This window comes from Panthera pardus, unplaced genomic scaffold (genome assembly GCF_024362965.1).
Source record: "Panthera pardus isolate Hobbes unplaced genomic scaffold, ASM2436296v1 HiC_scaffold_10, whole genome shotgun sequence".
Taxonomy (NCBI): Eukaryota; Metazoa; Chordata; class Mammalia; order Carnivora; family Felidae; genus Panthera; species Panthera pardus.
Genome location: NW_026526655.1, coordinates 6719377 through 6736759, shown reverse-complemented (window position 1 = coordinate 6736759; position 17383 = coordinate 6719377). Strand labels below are relative to the sequence as shown.

At 55.0% G+C, this 17383-nt stretch overlaps 1 protein-coding gene across 8 annotated transcripts in view; it reads left to right on the top strand.

Annotated features, from left to right (window-relative positions):
- Positions 1–17383, top strand: part of DGKD (diacylglycerol kinase delta) — a 113686-nt gene that overhangs the window by 73997 nt on the left and 22306 nt on the right. For all 8 annotated transcript variants that reach the window (XM_053903553.1, XM_053903552.1, XM_019445514.2 and 5 more), the window contains 15 exons: positions 18–122; positions 417–549; positions 1339–1445; positions 1753–1878; positions 2026–2128; positions 2749–2911; positions 5557–5665; positions 9209–9348; positions 10780–10864; positions 12010–12104; positions 12210–12309; positions 12386–12659; positions 13860–14006; positions 14862–14990; positions 16433–16529. In XM_053903553.1, the coding sequence (XP_053759528.1) occupies positions 18–122; positions 417–549; positions 1339–1445; positions 1753–1878; positions 2026–2128; positions 2749–2911; positions 5557–5665; positions 9209–9348; positions 10780–10864; positions 12010–12104; positions 12210–12309; positions 12386–12659; positions 13860–14006; positions 14862–14990; positions 16433–16529 (1913 nt within the window). The remainder of the gene's footprint in view (positions 1–17; positions 123–416; positions 550–1338; positions 1446–1752; positions 1879–2025; positions 2129–2748; positions 2912–5556; positions 5666–9208; positions 9349–10779; positions 10865–12009; positions 12105–12209; positions 12310–12385; positions 12660–13859; positions 14007–14861; positions 14991–16432; positions 16530–17383) is intronic.

Below are 17383 nucleotides of genomic sequence, written 5' to 3'. Positions count from 1 at the left end.
CTTGTTTCGTCCCACAGGTCATCACTCCATGTAGGAAGCTCATCTTATGTGCTGACCACAGGAAAGAGATGGAAGACTGGATTGCAGCGCTGAAGACCGTCCAGAACAGGGAGCACTTTGAGGTTCAGAAAGACAAATGTCCCTCCTTGGGGCCCGCCCCTGAATACTCTGCCGTCCCAGTGTTTCCACGTGTGGACCGAGCAGCCTGGAACTCACTTTCTCGTGTGTTCCTTGTAAAATTTAGGCTTGCTGCTCGCCCTTTTGGCTGAGCCTGCCGTCCTCCCCTCCCCTCCCCTCCGCTCCCCTCCCCTCCGCTCCCCTCCCCTCCCCTCCCCTCCCCTGGATACTTCATTGAGTCCCATTCACGACTGTCAGAGGGACAGCTTACCTCTGCTGTCTTTATTTTGTTCTTGCAGCCTTCCCAGTACAGCATGGACCATTTCTCAGGGATGCACAACTGGTACGCGTGTTCCCATGCGCGGCCGACCTACTGCAACGTGTGTCGCGAGGCTCTGTCTGGGGTCACGTCGCACGGACTGTCCTGTGAAGGTGCGAATGGCGTGGTGTGCCGTGGGAAGCGTGGCCTGATGTTTGCCTTTATGAAGCCTTAGAAACCTTAGCATGGTCACCACAAATCAGTCCATATAAAGTGATTTCTGGGACTCTGTGCTTACTTATTGTACCTACTGAGGAGTTTGATAAATGATCTTGGGTAGTAACAGACAAAGTGGAAAGAAGGGAAGTGGTAAGGAGACACGAAGAAGAAACATTAAAGGGACACAGGGAAAAGAGGTTAAAAGTCTCTGTCGGCCCTGAGGTGGTTATACCCGCCTTGGGTAAACCAGGTTGTGGATAAACGATGAAACCTGGTCTTCCAGATGCGGAGGGCGGGTTACAGCAGTCGTGCAGGAGCAGGGGGCAGCAGCGGGGGTGGTCGAGCTCTGGTCCGCGGACTAGTTCCCACCTGTCGCCTGTTTTTGTACCACCTGTGGGGTTAAGAATGGTTTGTACATGTTAAGTGGAAAAAATCAAAAGACAGTTTTGTGACATAAGGATCTTGTCACATTTAAATTTCGATGTCTGTACATGGGGCATGGCCCGCGGTGGCCCTCGTGCTGCTGGGCGGGGTTGAGGAGTTGAGGAGTTGGGTCAGAGCCTGTCCTGGGTGCCGGTCTCACTGTGGTCAGACTGTGCACGCCCCGGCTGTTCAGTGTACAGCATGGGGAGCGCTCCGTGTTCGGTCCCAGTGGTCCTGGAGGAGCAGGGCAGCCGCCTCCTCCAGCATGGGAAGCACCGTCGCGAGTGGGGCTTGAAGGTCCCGTGTCTGTTCTCTCACAGTGTGCAAATTTAAGGCCCACAAACGGTGTGCTGTGCGTGCAACCAACAACTGCAAGTGGACCACGCTGGCCTCCATCGGGAAGGACATCCTCGAGGATGAGGACGGGGTACGCATGGGGGCCCTGTGCCGGGCTGCCGACCCTGCGCAGACCTCCCCGCCTTGTGCTGGCGCCGGCCAAAGGGAGCCCCGTCCCCAGGCCCGCGCTCGCTTCTCTGGCTCGCAGGCTTTCGTGCGTGTTGGGGGCCCGGCATGGTCCGGCGCGCCCCTGCTCGTGGCCGGCTCCTGCAGGAGACCCCTGCAGGCCCCGCCCCGCCCCCGCTTGTGTTGTGGAGGAGGCCGCGGTTGAGTTTATTTGAGGACATTTTTGCCTGAGGGCTTCCTCGTCTGAGCGCCCACGTCTTTGCGGTTCGCAGATCGCCATGCCGCACCAGTGGCTGGAAGGGAACCTGCCCGTGAGCGCCAAGTGCACGGTGTGCGACAAGACGTGCGGCAGCGTGCTGCGCCTGCAGGACTGGCGCTGTCTCTGGTGCAAGGCCATGGTGAGCGCGTGCAGGCCCCGTGCCCGATCCCATACACGCCCAGATGGGGTCGGCAGCTCAGCCGGTCCCGGAGTGCCCACTCCCGTGGTGGCAGGGACAGTCGCGGGGGATGCGGTGACCCTTGTCATGCGTGGGTTCTTGTTTCAGGTGCACACGTCATGTAAAGAGTCCTTACAGACCAAGTGTCCGCTGGGCCTGTGTAAGGTGTCGGTCATCCCGCCCACAGCGCTCAACAGCATCGATTCTGACGGTGGGTGCCTCACACTCTCCTGCCTCACCTGTTTCCTTGGCCTTCTTTCTCCATGCCCTCTCCCCTCTGCCATGCCGGCATTGGTCACACCGGTGATGTGGGGATGTGGTCGGGAAGAGGTCAGGCCGGGCCGCTGTGGGGAGAAGATACGCGCAGAGGTGGTAAACGGAGTCCTGATGGCTGCGGGGCACATGCGGACGGGAGGCGGCGCACTCGTGCTGTCCCATCTGCTGGCTTATCCGGCAGCAGAAGTGGTCAGCGTGCTGTTCCGTACCTGCTCACTGTCCAGATGGGAGATGATGATGTATGCTAGCAGGTGTTGGTAGAAAGGTGGGAGGCTGGGGGAACTAGCTCCTCTAGACTGAGAGCAAGAGGGAAGGACAGTGGTGAGGTGCACGGTCATGTAAACGTAAGGTCAAACCGGATGGGACTCCCGTCCTTCTTCGTGGGGAATGACGATGTGGAGATCTGTTTATTGCTCTCTTGCTGGTGACTGGACGTGTATGTGTAAGTCACAGGTCTCTTTGGGGTGTCTGCTGCTTTTTATATGATTGACTGTGCTCCCGGAGTCTTTGATGGCCCTCTGATTTTCTCCCCTCCCTTTCCATTCTCATGTCCAGGCTTCTGGAAGGCCACATGCCCTCCGTCCTGCACGAGCCCGTTGTTGGTCTTTGTCAACTCCAAAAGTGGGGATAACCAGGGTGTGAAGTTCCTCAGAAGATTCAAACAGCTGCTGAACCCTGCCCAAGTGTTTGACCTCATGAACGGAGGACCACACCTTGGGTAGGAAGCTTACAAAATCGATCTTTCTTGGAGTTCAGAACAATTTTGAAGATAATGCATGCTTATGAAAAAAACATTCAAAGATACAGAAAAATTTAAACAGGAGATGAAAATAGTCTTTGTTGAACCATCCCCTCCCTAGATTCCATCAGTGGAGGTACACACGCTTAACAGCGAGTACAGCTGCGGGGCTTTCCAGCTTTCAAAAGCGTGTTTCGCTTGCGCAGACGCACTTTTAAGCCGGGTTACCTACCGTTGCCTCCTGTGTACCGCCTGCTCTTTGCGCGTGTCGGCATGGACATGTTTTTATGTCACTGGTTACAGATCTGCCTCGTTCTTTTTAATGGTGCATAGTACTAAGGAGGATATTTTCTCCAGTGAGGCCACAAGGGAGATCCTTTATTTTGGGAGGACACCAGAGGTCTGTTACCTTACAGGTGCAGTGACGCATGCAGATATGTGAAGTCCAGTGTATGGGGCAAACTACCGATGCCTTTTATCTGCCAGCTGGAGGTCTGATGGGTGTTCTTTCTACTTGTGCACATTGTACAGTTTGCGGAGAACATTTGCTGCTGTAAATGGTGTCATTTGAATGAACTCTTAGCTTCTGTGCTTGGCGTCAGTTCAAGGTAGCGGCTCTAAGAGGCAGCCTTGCCTGGAAGGGGGATTGTCCAGGAAGTTTGTCGGGGAAAGTAGAACGCGTTCTCTGGTGTGCATTTGCCTCCGAGGCTCCTCGGAGTGTGCTACTTTGCAGCCAGATGTTGCTGGAACAGGAGCCTGGGTGCCTGGCGGAGGAGAGGAACGTGCCCACTGGCCCGTGGGGGTCTGGCATGTTGCTTTTGCCCCCTGGCAGCAAGTCTCTGTTGGGGAACAGTCACAAAGGGCAGCTTGCTAGCCTGTGCCCCAGAGGCGGTGCTCCGTGGGTTTCTGCGGATAGACCGATGGACTGAGAGACGCGGGAGCGTGTTCACTATTGGCTTGATAAAGAGTCATTAAAAAAAAAAAAAAGTCATTTTGGTTAAAAAGGGGGCAGGCGCAGGATCACAAGCCCTTGTATCCCAGACAGGGCCGGCTGTTACCCAGCACGGCCCCAGGGTTGTTGGGTGGGTGCTGGGGGGTGACGAGGGGCACGGTGAGCCGTACAACACAATCAGGGAATGGCCGTGTGCTCGTCTTGGCGAGCCCCCAAGTCCCCGCAGGAGTCAGCTGGAGACGAGGCGGCTTCAGAAGCCCCCGCAGAGGTGCAGCGGGGGTTGGTTTAGTAAATTCTGGTTGCTGGGAAGCAGCCTTGACCTCCTGTTCCTCACCATGAAACTTGGAGGTATGGCTGCATTTTTCTGATTCCCAACCTGGATGTATCACGTCTTCTCCAGAGAAAGAAGGCCCGAGAGAGGTCAGTGTTCCCAAGGGAACGCCCCCTGCCCATTTCGCTCGCAGCTTGAAGGTCAGGTGCAGCTTGTTGCTTCAGAACCTCAGCTCTGTTGTGTATACCCGTTTTGTGCAGTGTCACTCACCCCTGCTTGTTTTCTGGGGGACTTCTGGCTTGGACTCTGTGCCAGATGCAAGGCTGAGTGAGGTGGGGTCCCTGTCTTCAGGGTGCACGGCACACATACAGGTAGTCAAGGTCACAAGACCGGGCGATCTGTCCCTGGCCAGGCTGATGGGCACCTTTTTTGGGAACCCAGGAAAGAAGCATATAAATTAAACTGGAGAGTCTCAGTTTCTCTGCTGAGCTGGCATTTGAGGAGAGTTAGTGTTGTAATGGCAGAGAGGGAGGCAGGGTACCTACTAGACAGAGGGTGCTGTGTGTGTAGGGGGTGTGGACATGGTGGGGTGGCTGGTGGAGTGGGGGCAGGTGGCACTGGCTGAGAGGTTTGAACCTTTCCTAGAAGCGAGTGGCAACTTCTAAAGCTAGACCCCGGATGAGACTTGTTTTGGGAAGGTCATGCTGGTGGCACGAACTGAAGGTGCCCGAAGGAGACACGAGGTAGGTCGGAGGCTCTTGTAGCGACTACAAGAGAGGCGCTCCACTCCGAGGGACGATGGGGTCTGGGCCTGTAACCGAGGTCGATGGTGCTGCCATTCCCCAAGAAAGGAAGCCTAGGACGAGGAGGTGCCCATGGGACACTGGCTGGTGCCTTCTGGCGGACAGGTGCGGGTATTGTCCTTCAAGAAGGCCTGGAGGTCATCGTCATTCAGGGTCATCGCTATCTGTGTGGCCCCTGAAAGCCAAAACGTGGATAAGGTCTCTCAGGAGGAGGGCGGGGCGTCAGCAGAAAGCTGTGGGGTGTCCTGAAGGGCCATGCACGTAGTGGGGGGCAACCAAGATGAACACAGGAGGGAGACGGAGATGAGCTTTGCGGGGAGTGGGACGGGTCTCCTGCCCAGGACGGAGGGGCCCATACAGTCCTGCAGCCTGGGGCTCCTGAGCCATGTGAGTGAGGGGCAGTGGGCGCAGAGGTGTGGGTGGGTGGCCCTGCAGGCTGAGCCTCAGCACATGTGGGCACGGGCTCCAAGAGGCTTATTCACGGCAGGGGTGCAGGTCGGCCTCGAGTGCAGGTGGGGCCTCTCGGGGCAGGACTGACTGGCCGTCATTTGTCCTTTAGAAGGCACCTCATTCCTTTGGCGTTCTCTTTTCTCTGCAGCTTACGCTTATTCCAGAAGTTTGACACATTCCGGATTCTGGTTTGTGGTGGGGATGGCAGCGTTGGCTGGGTGCTCTCTGAGATTGACAGCCTCAATCTTCACAAACAGGTGCGTGGACGTGGAGGGGCCCAGCCAGGGGAGAGGGATGCTGCGGTGACAGGATGCCCCATGGCCCTTGGCAGGGCACAGCCAAGGGCTCCGAGGGAAGGGCAGGTAGCTTGGTGGCCTCGCAGGGCCCAGGAGCTGTGATGTGGGGATGGGAACTTCACAGCTAGAAGTACAGGGAACTACCAGAGAGCGTTCCTGTCCCCAGAGGTCCCAGGCAGGAGCAAGTTGGGTGGTGTTGGGGCTGCCATCCGAGGTGCCCCGCTGGCTTTTGTTGGATGGCGATAGATCTGCTGCCTCGTGCCTCCTGCCAGGGGGGAGGGGGCGGAGGTAGACTTGGGCATCAAGTCGGGACTTAGGATTTTTGTTGTTGTTGTTGTTTTGCTATTAAATTAAAAATAGATTTTTCTGATTGGAAAAGTGTTCATTGATTTTCCACTCTCTGCTCTGTCATCCTCAACCCACTCCCCAAAGTGAACCACTGCCACCAACGTCTTGAGAACTGTCTTTGAGACCTCCTGTCGACGTACATACACATATGTATGTATGTACATAGGGTAGAAGGTTGATGCGGTTTTAATGTAAACACACTCCCATTACCCACGCTATTCTGTTACTGTGTTTTGCCTTGTGATCCACGTCTGTAAATAGCCCAGCGACGGTTTTCCATCAGGCAGAGCCACGCGGCTGGGTCAGCTCGCCTACCGGCTCTGGCTCCTCCCCCGTGCCTTAGGCTGCTCCCCACCGGGGCCTCGCCCCTTCACGCTCCTGGTGCCACAGAAACCAGCCTTTCCCTTTCAGTGTTGTTCACCTTCTTAGTTTTGCCTAAGTAGACAAGCAAAGATATGTTTTATTTTTATTTCTTTAATACTGTTGAAGTCAATATGTGGATTTAAAAAAAAATTTTTTTTAAATGTTTATTTTTGAGAGAGAGAGAGAGAGCATGTGCACCCTCAAGCAGGGGAAGGGCAGAGAGAGAGGGAGACACAGAATCCCAAGCAGGCTCCAGGCTCTGAGCTGTCAGCACAGAGCCCAATGTGGGGCTCGAACCCACGAACCGTGAGATCATGATCTGAGCTGAAGTTGGATGCTCAACCGATTGAGCCACCCAGATGCCCCCAATACATGGATTTTTAAATGAATCACATGTTCATGTTTTTTGCCTAGTTTCTTTTTTGAAAATTTTTATTTATTTTTGAGAGAGAGGGAGGGAGAGAGAGAGAGAAAACGAGAGTAGGGGAGGGGCAGAGAGAGAGGGAGACACAGAATTGGAAGCAGGCTCCAAGCTCTGAGTTATTAACACAGAGCCTGACGCAGGGCTTGAACTCACAAACCTGTGAGATCATGACCTGAGCTGAAGTTAGACACTTAACTGACTGAGCCACCCAGGTGCCCCTTTTGCCTAGTTTCTTATTGGGTATTTGTCTTTTTTAAATATTTATTTTTTAAAAAATGTTTATTTATTTTGAGAGAGAGAGAGACCGAGTGTGAGCGGGGTAAGGACAGAGAGAGAGGGAGACACAGAATCTGAAGAACGCTCCAGGCTCTGAGCTGTCAACACAGAGCCTGATGCAGGGCTCAAACTCACTGAACGTTAGATCATGACCTGAGCCGAAGTCAGACGCACAATGACTGAGCCACCCAGGTGGCCCTAAAAAATTGATTTCTAAGGATTGTTATATTAGAGATATAAACTCTTTGTTGGTCATATTTTTCCTAGTTTGTCATTTGCTTTCAGCATAATTTTTTCCCAGGTCTTCTACCTGACTTGAGCATATTTTTCAGAGACTTAGCTTTCTCTCCTGACTCTGGTTGAACTTTTTGTGGTCTGTATTTAGCCCCGGGCTCAGGATCATGTTGGAAAGTGGACAGTCTGAACCAGGCCTGTGCAGGTGAATTGCTCAACTCAAGCACATACTGCTCCCTAGTGGTGAAATTGGACTAATACACTTGGCCCAATTTTAAGTTTTGTGACTTCTAGGATTATTTGTAAGTTCATTATCACTAGTCAAGAGGATGGGGCGGGGTGGGGGGGGGGGGGGGACCAGTCATTTGTTTTCATCCATTCAGAATGCTGAGTTCAGTGAGCATTCAGCTCCTTCAGCTTCTCTGTGGCACTTGGTCAGTCCCCCACTTTCCTGGCTTCCCTGAGACCCCACTCTCACCCTTCTCTTTTTCCTGGCTGCCCTCCTGCCTTCCTAGATGCCTCGTAGAGCCTCAAGCCTGGCATTTCCAGCACTGAGCCCACCACACAGCCCCACCTACCCCTCATTTCTTTCCTTGGAATCTGAAAATCTCATCCACCAGACACTCAGGCCAGAAATCTGACAGTTGCTCTGGGTTCTTCCCTCGCCCTCCCTCATTTCTAGTGAATCACTGGGATCATCTGCTTCCCCAGAGTGTCTAGGCCACCCACTGTGTGCTGCTGGGTACACCTCAGCTGACCCTGGGCCTCTGTCCGTCTGCTCCTCCATGGGGACCTCCCCCAGGGGCAGTGCCACTCACCCCCCCCCCCCCCCCCCCCCCCCCAGCATTCCTTGATGCCTCTTTGGCTTGAGGATAAAGTCTAGACTTTAACATGGTTATCAGAGCCCCCTGGGTGTGGCTCCTTCTTCCTTCTCTGCTTCCCTGACTTCCTGTCTCCTGACTTGGCAGGCGGGTCACCTCTCCACCTAGAACACCGCTGTGCCTTCACTGCACTGCCCGCTCCTTTTCTCTAAGGCTCCAGTGCCAGGTCCCCTCCTCGTGGCTTGCTGGGCTTCCTTGTTCTCACCCTCGGGCAGGCGGGGCCTTCCGCCTGACTTGCTGGCCCTGGCAGGGTGGTCAGGGTGGGTGGCCACAGGCTGTGCTTCGGGAGGACCGATAGCTCTTTCACACGCTGTGTGGTGGGGCTGGAGGTGGAGATTCTGGGCATCCAGCGTCTGGGGGGCTCCCTGAGACCAAACCGGCCCGATGAGAGTTCCGGGTGGAGGTCGGGCCTGAGCAGTACCCACCATTGCTCGGGGGAGGGTCTGGTGGAAGGCTGTAGGCAGGGCGCTGGCACGTGTTCAGGTTTGGCGACCAGACTGTGGGTGCTCTGGCACCTGTTTTTGGTAGAATTTAGAAGCACTGAAGGTGTGTTTAGTGGGGTGAAAGGACACTAGTGATATTTTTGGAAGATTAACTTGGCATTAGTAAGATGTAGTGGATGGAGAGGTGGTGTTGACTCAGAGAATGATTCTCTGTGGGGTTCAGATACTCACAGGAAGGGACAGGACTGTGGCCAGAACAGTGAAAAGGGGAAGGGAGGAGATTTTGGAAATCTACGTCAGAGAGGTCCTAGAGGATTAAGTGTCAGGATGAGAAATGGGTGTAGGAGAGGGTGGGTCAGATGGTTCTGGAATCTTCTCTCAGGTTAGAAGATGCCCTGTCTTGTCCAGCGGGCTCTGCCTAGAGCCTGAGCGCCATGCCACTGTAGACGAGACCTTTGCTGCATTTAACCACCGTTGTAGGTAACCAGAGAAGGAGAGTGTTCAATGCTGTGTCTTCTCCTCTGTGTCTTGTCAGTGTCAGCTGGGAGTGCTGCCCCTCGGCACAGGGAACGACCTGGCTCGTGTGCTAGGCTGGGGCTCAGCCTGTGATGATGACACCCAGCTCCCGCAGATCTTGGAAAAGCTAGAAAGAGCCAGCACCAAGATGCTGGACCGGTGAGTGGAGGGCGTACTTGTGCTGAACAAGGCAGGCCACCTTGACCAGGTGTATGTCTTGTCTTGTCTTGTCTTGTCTTGTCTTGTCTTTTCTTTTCTTTTCTTTTCTTTTCTTTTCTTTTCTTTTCTTTTCTTTTCTTTTCTTTTCTTTTCTTTTCTTTTCTTTTCTTTTCTTTCATTTTTGAGAGAGGGAGAGAGCGCATGCAAAAAGAAAGGACAGAGGTGGGGGTGGGGTGGGGGGTGGACAGAGGATCCGAAGCAGGCTCTACGCTGATAGCAGCGAACTCAGCATGGTGCTTGAACTCACGAAATGTGAGATCATGACCTGAGCGAAAGTCAGATGCTTAACCGACTGAGCCATCCAGTCGGATGCTTGAATATGGGTCCTGTGCAACTGTTTGTAGAAATTGGACCTGAATGAGGAGTGTTGAATCAGTATGTTGTACACCTGAAACTATCATAACAGTGCGTGCTAATTATACTTCAGTAAAAGACATAAAAAAAGTCAAACAGATCTGAGATGTAAATCCTTGCCCTGTCACAGGGAGTTACGTGAACTTGAGCAGTTTCCTCTTCTTGTCAGTAAAAGAAAAATAATCCCAGCTCTTGTTGAGAGATTAGAGTTCGTTCATTTGGTCAGTTCTAATATTTTTTTGTTGTTGAAAAGAGAAAAAATTGGACCTGGGTAGGAATTCTTTTTTTCTAATAGTTTTTAACTTTTCATCAGATTAAGCAGAAGGTAAAAGCCAACAGAACAGATTAGGAACCGAGCGCTTGTGAGTGGTCCGGTCTCGAGAGGCCTTCAGGGCTTTGGAGAAGGCGGCTCTGCCCCCTTCGGACACCTGTCGGCACAGTCGCCCTTGTCGCATGGCTGAGCGGTCCCACGTTCCCGTGTTGTGTTCCCAGAAGAATCTGAAGTTCTGGGTGACTGTCCTGTATGGGTCTAAAAGTACTTCGGCATCCTTTTTGAGCGAGCTGCTTTTAGTTCTGAGCTAGCTGTGGGGAAGCCTGCTAACTACATACCTGTGGTGAATTGGTTTCACCGAAAACTTCAAAGTCTCAGGAAGGATCTGGTAGTTCGATTCACAGCATGAGTCTGCACACGCTCTGGCTGCCCCTGCCACGTCCTCTCTCTTGAGGGAGGTGTGTGCGCCTTCGGTGCCTGTGGAGCGCTCACAGCCGGCGAGCTGGCCGCTGGCCGAGGGGTGTTCGCACCCTGCAGAAGCGGAGCCCGTTCCTCGCAGAGGCAGACGGTCGTTTGCGGGATCCCTTTCCCCTCCTTCAGGGATGCTGCGGGGCCTTGTTCGTGAAGGTTGTTGTCAGCTAAGGGAAGGGAGACAGAGTTGAGAGGAAGGGCTTACAGATGAAGTTCGAACCGTGGGCTCGCCTGGGGGCTGGGCCACCTGCCGAGAGCCGCCTTCTTGTGTGCAGGTGGAGCGTCATGGCCTACGAGACCAAGCTGCCCCGGCCGGCCTCCGCTTCCACCGGCACCGAGGACTTCAGCGAGGGCTCTGAGGTATTTGCTGTCGTGCCCTAACCCCCGCCCCCCGCCCCGGCACTATCTCACTGGCCCGCTCGCCGGTTCTCGCCGCCTCCCCCACCCTTTGGTGATGAGCCGCTCCTTAAATGTCCTGCCCTAGGTCAGACCCGCAGGGGGGCAGGGGCAGCCCAGGGGTGCGCTGGACCTGAGTGAATCCTGACTGCCTCGCGGGCTTCAGGGTCGCTTGGGGGCTTCCTGGCGCTACCCCAGGGTTCGGGGGCCCTCATGACAGTCTCCTAGGACTTCCTGCTCTTGCAGTGGACACTGCCGAGCCTGCGCCCCCACTGCCATTGTCCCCCGCGGGCCCCAGGCGCTCTCTCTAGTCCCACATCCTCTGTGACCACCCTCCCTCCCGCAGCCCATGCAGTTAGGCTGTGCTCGTTCAGTGTTCAACTCTTCTCTTCATTTTACGGATTTAACGGTCCCCTCAGGGCCTAGATTTTGCCCAGGCTGGTGCAGCGCGGGGCCCTCGGCTGTGCTCCTCCCCACTGGAAGAGCTGGCTGAGCGGAGAGAACACTCTGCCAAGATTTGTCTCCCCATCGGGAGGGTTGGGGACGTTGGGCTAGGGCCTATGAGCAGAGAACGGTTTGTAGGTTTTGAGAGAGGAAGGATGCACGTGCAAAGACGAAAATAGTTACCGTCTGGCTCGTCCCGGGCTAGGGCCCGTTTGTCGCACAGTAATCCCGCTTCAGCAGGCAGCGCTGAGTGGCGAAGGGGGTAATTTACACCGAGAGAAGGAGAGGGGCCAGGGCCAAGTTCCCAGCCAGAACGAGAAACATGTTGTCCGCTGTGAGTGGAACCTCCGTGAGTGAGGCCTTGCCTGTCCACCTTGCTGCTGTAAGGGGCTGGGATGAAAGCCTGCAGTGCCCAGCACCGGCTGGTGGTGTGGAATCAGACTAAAAGCAGCACGAGCTGTTTGCAGGCTTTTATTGGCGTGGCGTTTTTTGTTAAGATCTGTCTGTCCACAGCTTGGGCAAGCTTTTGAAATCTTTGAGCCGGCACTGGCGAATCTCAGGTTGGCGTGTGCAGTGGACTGAGGCCCCGGGCTGGCAGGGAGAGTGGGCGAGGAGCTCACTGGGAGCGTTCAGTCACCGCACCCCCTGTCTGGGGATAATTGCAGGTGCAACAAATCCTCTTCTATGAAGACTCAGTGGCGGCCCACCTTTCTAAAATCCTGACCTCAGACCAGCACTCGGTGGTGATTTCCTCAGCCAAGTGAGTACCCGGTGGCTTTGGGGGAGCCGGGGGTCCACCTCGCAGGGTGCCTCGTTCCCGGCCAGAACTTTCTCTGAAAGTGTCTTTCCGTGTTTCCTCCCACAGAGTGCTCTGCGAGACGGTGAAGGACTTTGTGGCTCGGGTGGGGAAGGCCTACGAGAAGACCACAGAGAGCTCGGAGGAGTCAGAGGTCATGGCCAAGAAGGTCTGTCCCTGGGCTCCTGGGCGGGAGGGCGTAGGACAGAGAAGCACTCCGCCCCATCCCGTTTGTTTCCCGCCAGTGCTCTGTCCTGAAAGAGAAGCTGGACTCTCTCCTCAAGACCCTGGACGATGAGTCCCAGGCCTCGTCCTCCCTGCCCACCCCGCCCCCCACCATCGCGGAGGAGGTGGAAGATGGAGATGGGGCGGGCAGCGGCTGCGGCTCCACTGGGGAGCGCTCGGTGGGGTCGACGTGCCCCTCCCGGCCGCAGATATTCCGTCCACGGGAACAGCTCATGCTCAGAGCCAATAGCCTGAAGAAAGCCATCCGGCAGATCATAGAACACACAGAAAAAGGTAGTAGGTCGCTTAATGATGAAGTAACTTTCTTAGGCAAGCACTGGCACTCTCTTTCCCCCCAAACGGTGACAGACAACCCACTGTGTAGGACGAAACCAGATGCCCAGGGGTCACTGGCAGCACCTTGTATCCGAGAGCCTGCTGGGGAACATTCTCCCTCTTCACTGCACTCGCTTCTGATGGAAGGACTGGAGGGAGCAGAGAGCGTCCCCAACTGGGGAAGATGCAGACCGGTCCTTGGGTGGGGGTCTGCTCCCTGGAAGGGGCTTGGCCCTGCTGTCACTGCCCCGACCTCGGGCGCAGCTTGGCAGAAACGGGCGGGCGGTGGCCCCAGCGGTTCAGCGACTTTGTGGAGGGGCGGGCCCTGTGGGAGGAGGGCGGGGTCGGGGCCATGGCTGAGGCTGTCAGCTGAGAGATGGAGAGAGAGGCTGGGAAGTGGAGGGCGGGGGTGGGAGGCCGGCGAGCCGGACGTGGTGGGAGCAGTAGGGGAGCCGTGGGAGCACCCGCACCGTGGGGGCTGATGTGTGGCGGGCGCCAGGCTCTGGTGCCGATGGTACTCGGGGCCTGGCGGCCAGGCTGCTCACTCTACGACAAGCCCGCGGGCCGTGGCGGGGGGGTGGGGACCGGCTGGGTCAGATTAAAGACTTGCCGGCTGGTCACTCCTTTTCTAGACTTGGTTTCTGAGCTTTGAAGGGAACGCTGCAGGCGCACAGTGACGTGGGCGCTTCCTTGCCTCCAGCCGCACTCGGACTGTCTCCTTCTCCGTCTGTGTATGCTCCCGTTACCCTCGGAAATCCCACCCCGTTCCCACTCACTCCATCTTTGTCCTCCAGTGAGAATGATGGGTTGCGACCCCGCACCGGTGTGACCCTCAGGAGGAGGCCCCTTGTCACGTCCCCTCTGGGCACTGTGTGCCCTCACTCCACTCCCCTTTTCCACGTCTTCCAGCCCTCGGCTCTCCCCCTTCTCCCCAGCCCGTCCGCATGGATGCCCAGGTGCCTGGCACTCTTACGGGCACTTGGAGAACAGTGGGGACGGGGTGGCAGTGTCGGGCTGTGAGCCTTCCGCTGAGAGGATATGGAAGAAAGCTCACCGAGTCCAAGAGGAGCCTGTGCACAGCAGGCACCGTGTCACTAGACGTCGTCGTCTGCGCACTCCGTGGCTGCGTGCTTAGCTGTGGGCGTTCTTTCCTTGCAGCTGTCGATGAGCAGAACGCCCAGACCCAAGAACAGGAGGGGTTCACCTTAGGTCTCTCTGAGTCGGAAGAGAGAAAAGACCCGAAGGATGACAGAGTGTGTCCCACGGAGAGCTGTGGGGTTGCCAAGGCCAGGAGCCTCCGCAAAGGTACCGGCCGGTCTTGATCCCAGTGTCATCATCAGCCCCTTGGGTTTGCAGTAGTGGGAAAGCCTGCCCCGGAAGTTTTAGGGTGCCTTCTCATAATTGCTTTGGCTGCGGGCAGTATAAAAAGTCGCAGACACATGGCCTGTTTCCGTGCACCACCTCCCTGGCCTGGGGGAGACCCGGTGGGACCCCCGTAGGAAGGCGTGCGCTTTCCTCAGAACCTGCTTGTGTACCCCAGACCCAGCAGGGCTCAGGCCTGTGGTCCTTTCTGCGCACCGCAGCTCCCGACCTGGGGCCCAGGCGTTCCTGGCTGCAGCCTCCGAGCAATGTGCACCTGTACAGTTTGCTCCAGGCCAGGCTGCCAGGCATTTTGGCCGGGGCACCACCTAGCCCTTTGGGCGGTCTGCCTGGGGATGATTATCCCTCCTGGACCGGCCCCCAGCGCAGACTGCCGCTGTGGAGAGACACGGCCTCCCCTCTGTGTGCAGCCCCCTCCCTCATAGCCTGTACCAGCTGCTGGGAGGTGTCTTCCGGAGTGGGGGTTTGCTCTGATCTGCTCTGAGCTCCACTGGGCCCCGCCTGTGACCGGGAGCGAACCCCTCCTGCCCATCCCAGCCTCGGCTGCACCTGTGTTCCCCCCAGAGGGCGTCCAGACCCACTTGCCTCTGTGTCCCCCTTCCCGTTCCCCTCCTCTTTCCTCTTGCACACTCTGCAGGGGGCTGACCAATGGCTGGCAACTGTTGTCCAGTCCCCTCAGCCCTCGGAACGGTCGTTTCTCTAATGACCATTTCCAGTACTTGAGTAATGTTCTGTTTTGGACAGTTTTATGGGTTTTGGTTCTGTTTTATAATTTTATAGTGTCCAAATCCCCATGTGAGAAGCTGATAAGCAAAGGAAGTTTGACACTGGGCAGTTCTGCCTCTCTTCCTCCCCAGTCAGGAAACCGGGATGGGCTGCCTGCACTGAACACCAAGATCCTGTTCTCGAGTGAGTGTCCCCCGTGGGTTGGCTGAGTGTGTCTGTGGGCCGGTGCGCGTGGGGCGATAAGCTGCCAACTAGGGAGGTCCAGGATCTGTCACTTTGGCACTGAGTTGTGAGAATGAATATGACCGGGTCCCTGTTCTCTAAGAGTTTATATACAGGCCTGTGGCAAACAGACAGGATTCCAAAGTTATGTCATGGTGTGAAAAGTGCCCTTATTTAGTGTAAAGGGCAGCAAACACCCATATTGCTGCTTGGGGCCCCAGGAAGATGTCGTTGAGAGGGCAGTACCTGAGCTGGGTACTGAAGGATGAGTAGGAGTTCTCCTGAGAAAAAGGGGAGGGGAGGGTTGTGATGGGGAGCCAGTCGAGTCATCCCATCATTTCTAGCATGATGGTGGGAGGGCACAACTGGCCACCAGGGGAGTTGGGCACAGTCCACTTTTCTGTCTTTGCCTTCATTTTTCCCAGCATTCCCGGCATAGGGTTGAGGCTGACCATACTTTGTGCGGAAGGAAGGAGTAGCACAAGGGGTTGAGATTGCCAGTAAGAGCCCCTTCACCAGCTTCAGGTGACTTCCTGAGGCCTCCTGGGCCTGGCAGAGCCCATGCCATACCATCTGCTCCCATAGTGATTTAGCAATTTCTTGGTGAATCTCAATTGAATAGAAAGAAAATTCCAGAAGTCCTTGGGCGATGAGGCTAACGAGACCTATTTGGTTAACCAGAGATATAGATGTTACTAGAAGGGGTGGATTGGCAGAAGGTTTAAAAGCAGGGTTCTGTCTCTGCCTTTAAAACTTAAAAACAGTTTTTTTAATGTTTATTTCAGAGAGAGAGAAAGAGCACGAGCAAGGGAGGGGCAGAGAGAGAGAGAGGGAGACAGAATCCGAAGCGGGCTCCAGGGGCTCCAGGCTCTGAGCTGTCAGCAGAGCCTGACACGAGGCTCAAATCCATGAACTCTGCGAGAGTATGACCTGAGCTGAAGTCGAACGCTTAACCGACTGAGCCACCCAGGCACCCCTGTGACTTAAGGGTGCAGGTTCCTTGAGGGTTCTGGCCACCTGGGGTGTTCCTTGATGTTTCCGTCTCATGAATTTAGCTTCGCGCAGCTGTAGGACTGAACGCTAAGATCACTTGTACTGAGAGATCATTTTGGTGCAGCTTCTTACACATAATGAGAACCGTCTTTTTAAGCTGTTTTTTGAACTTTTAGGTGATGGTTTCTACTATGTACCGTGTTTGATTTTGCTCCATGAATATGGCTTTGTGATGGTGATTTTTGACCTGAAACACTTAGATGTCAAAATTTGGATCTGTTTATACATTATTTAGAAATATTTAGTCACAATAGTGTTTTAGAGTATGTGTCCCTTAGCCTTGAAGACATGAGCTTCTCTTAATTCATCGAATCCCAACTTGCTGTCTCTTCCTGTTCTCTCCCCTACAGACGTTCGGGCTGGGATGTCTGGTTCCTTGCCTGGAGGTTCAGTCATCAGTCGCCTGTTAATTAATGCTGATCCCTTTAACTCGGAATCAGAAAACCTGTGAGTATGGGGGTAAACCAGGCAAGCGCGATGTTAAAAGAATGTTGGAGCCCATGAGGCACCTGGGTGGTTCAGTCGGTTAAGTGTCCAACTGTGGCTCAGGTCATGATCTCATGTTCCTGAGTTTGAGCCCTGCATCGTGCTCTGTGCTGACAGCTCAGAGCCTGGAGCCTGCTTCAGATTCTGTGTCTTCCTCGCTCTCTGCCCCTCCTTCGCTCACCCTCTGTCTCTGTTCGTCTCTCTCTCTCTCAAAAATAAATAAATGTTAAAAATAGGCAACAACAACAACAACAACAATGAAAAGAATATTGGAGCCCAGAAAACAGATTTGGAATTGGCCAGAGGAATTCGTGTACAGATGACTAGGTTGTCCTTTTCTAGCTTTGGTTAGCTCATAAGGAAAACCTAGAAATGCCTCAGCTAAGAGTCTGGTTGGAAATGTGTGACGGGCATAGCCTGTCCCGGCTCATCCCAGCTTCCCATGAGGTCACGCGTCTATGGCTCCTGAACATCCCTCCTGGTCTGAGGTTTTTGGCAGGTTCAGAAACTCCTGCTGGGAGCTGACTTGGTCCTTGTTCTCACTGTCGCTCTCCCATACCCAGCTGGCGCTGCGTTGGCACCTTGTCCCGACATCCTTCCTTCCCCCGCTCTGCCCTATTGGTGCTGCAGTGGCCTGGATTCTGGGGCTGAATCTGGGAGATACCGTCCCAGGTTTGCCATCACAGGGAAGAAGGTTCGGTGCTGCTCTGTGGGCTGGTGCTGTGTCCTCTGCCCTGTTTCTCAGGTGGTGGGGACTTTGATGAGGCAGTTTAGTGGACTTCGTTCTTGTGTGTATGGAGGCCGTTATGGAGACA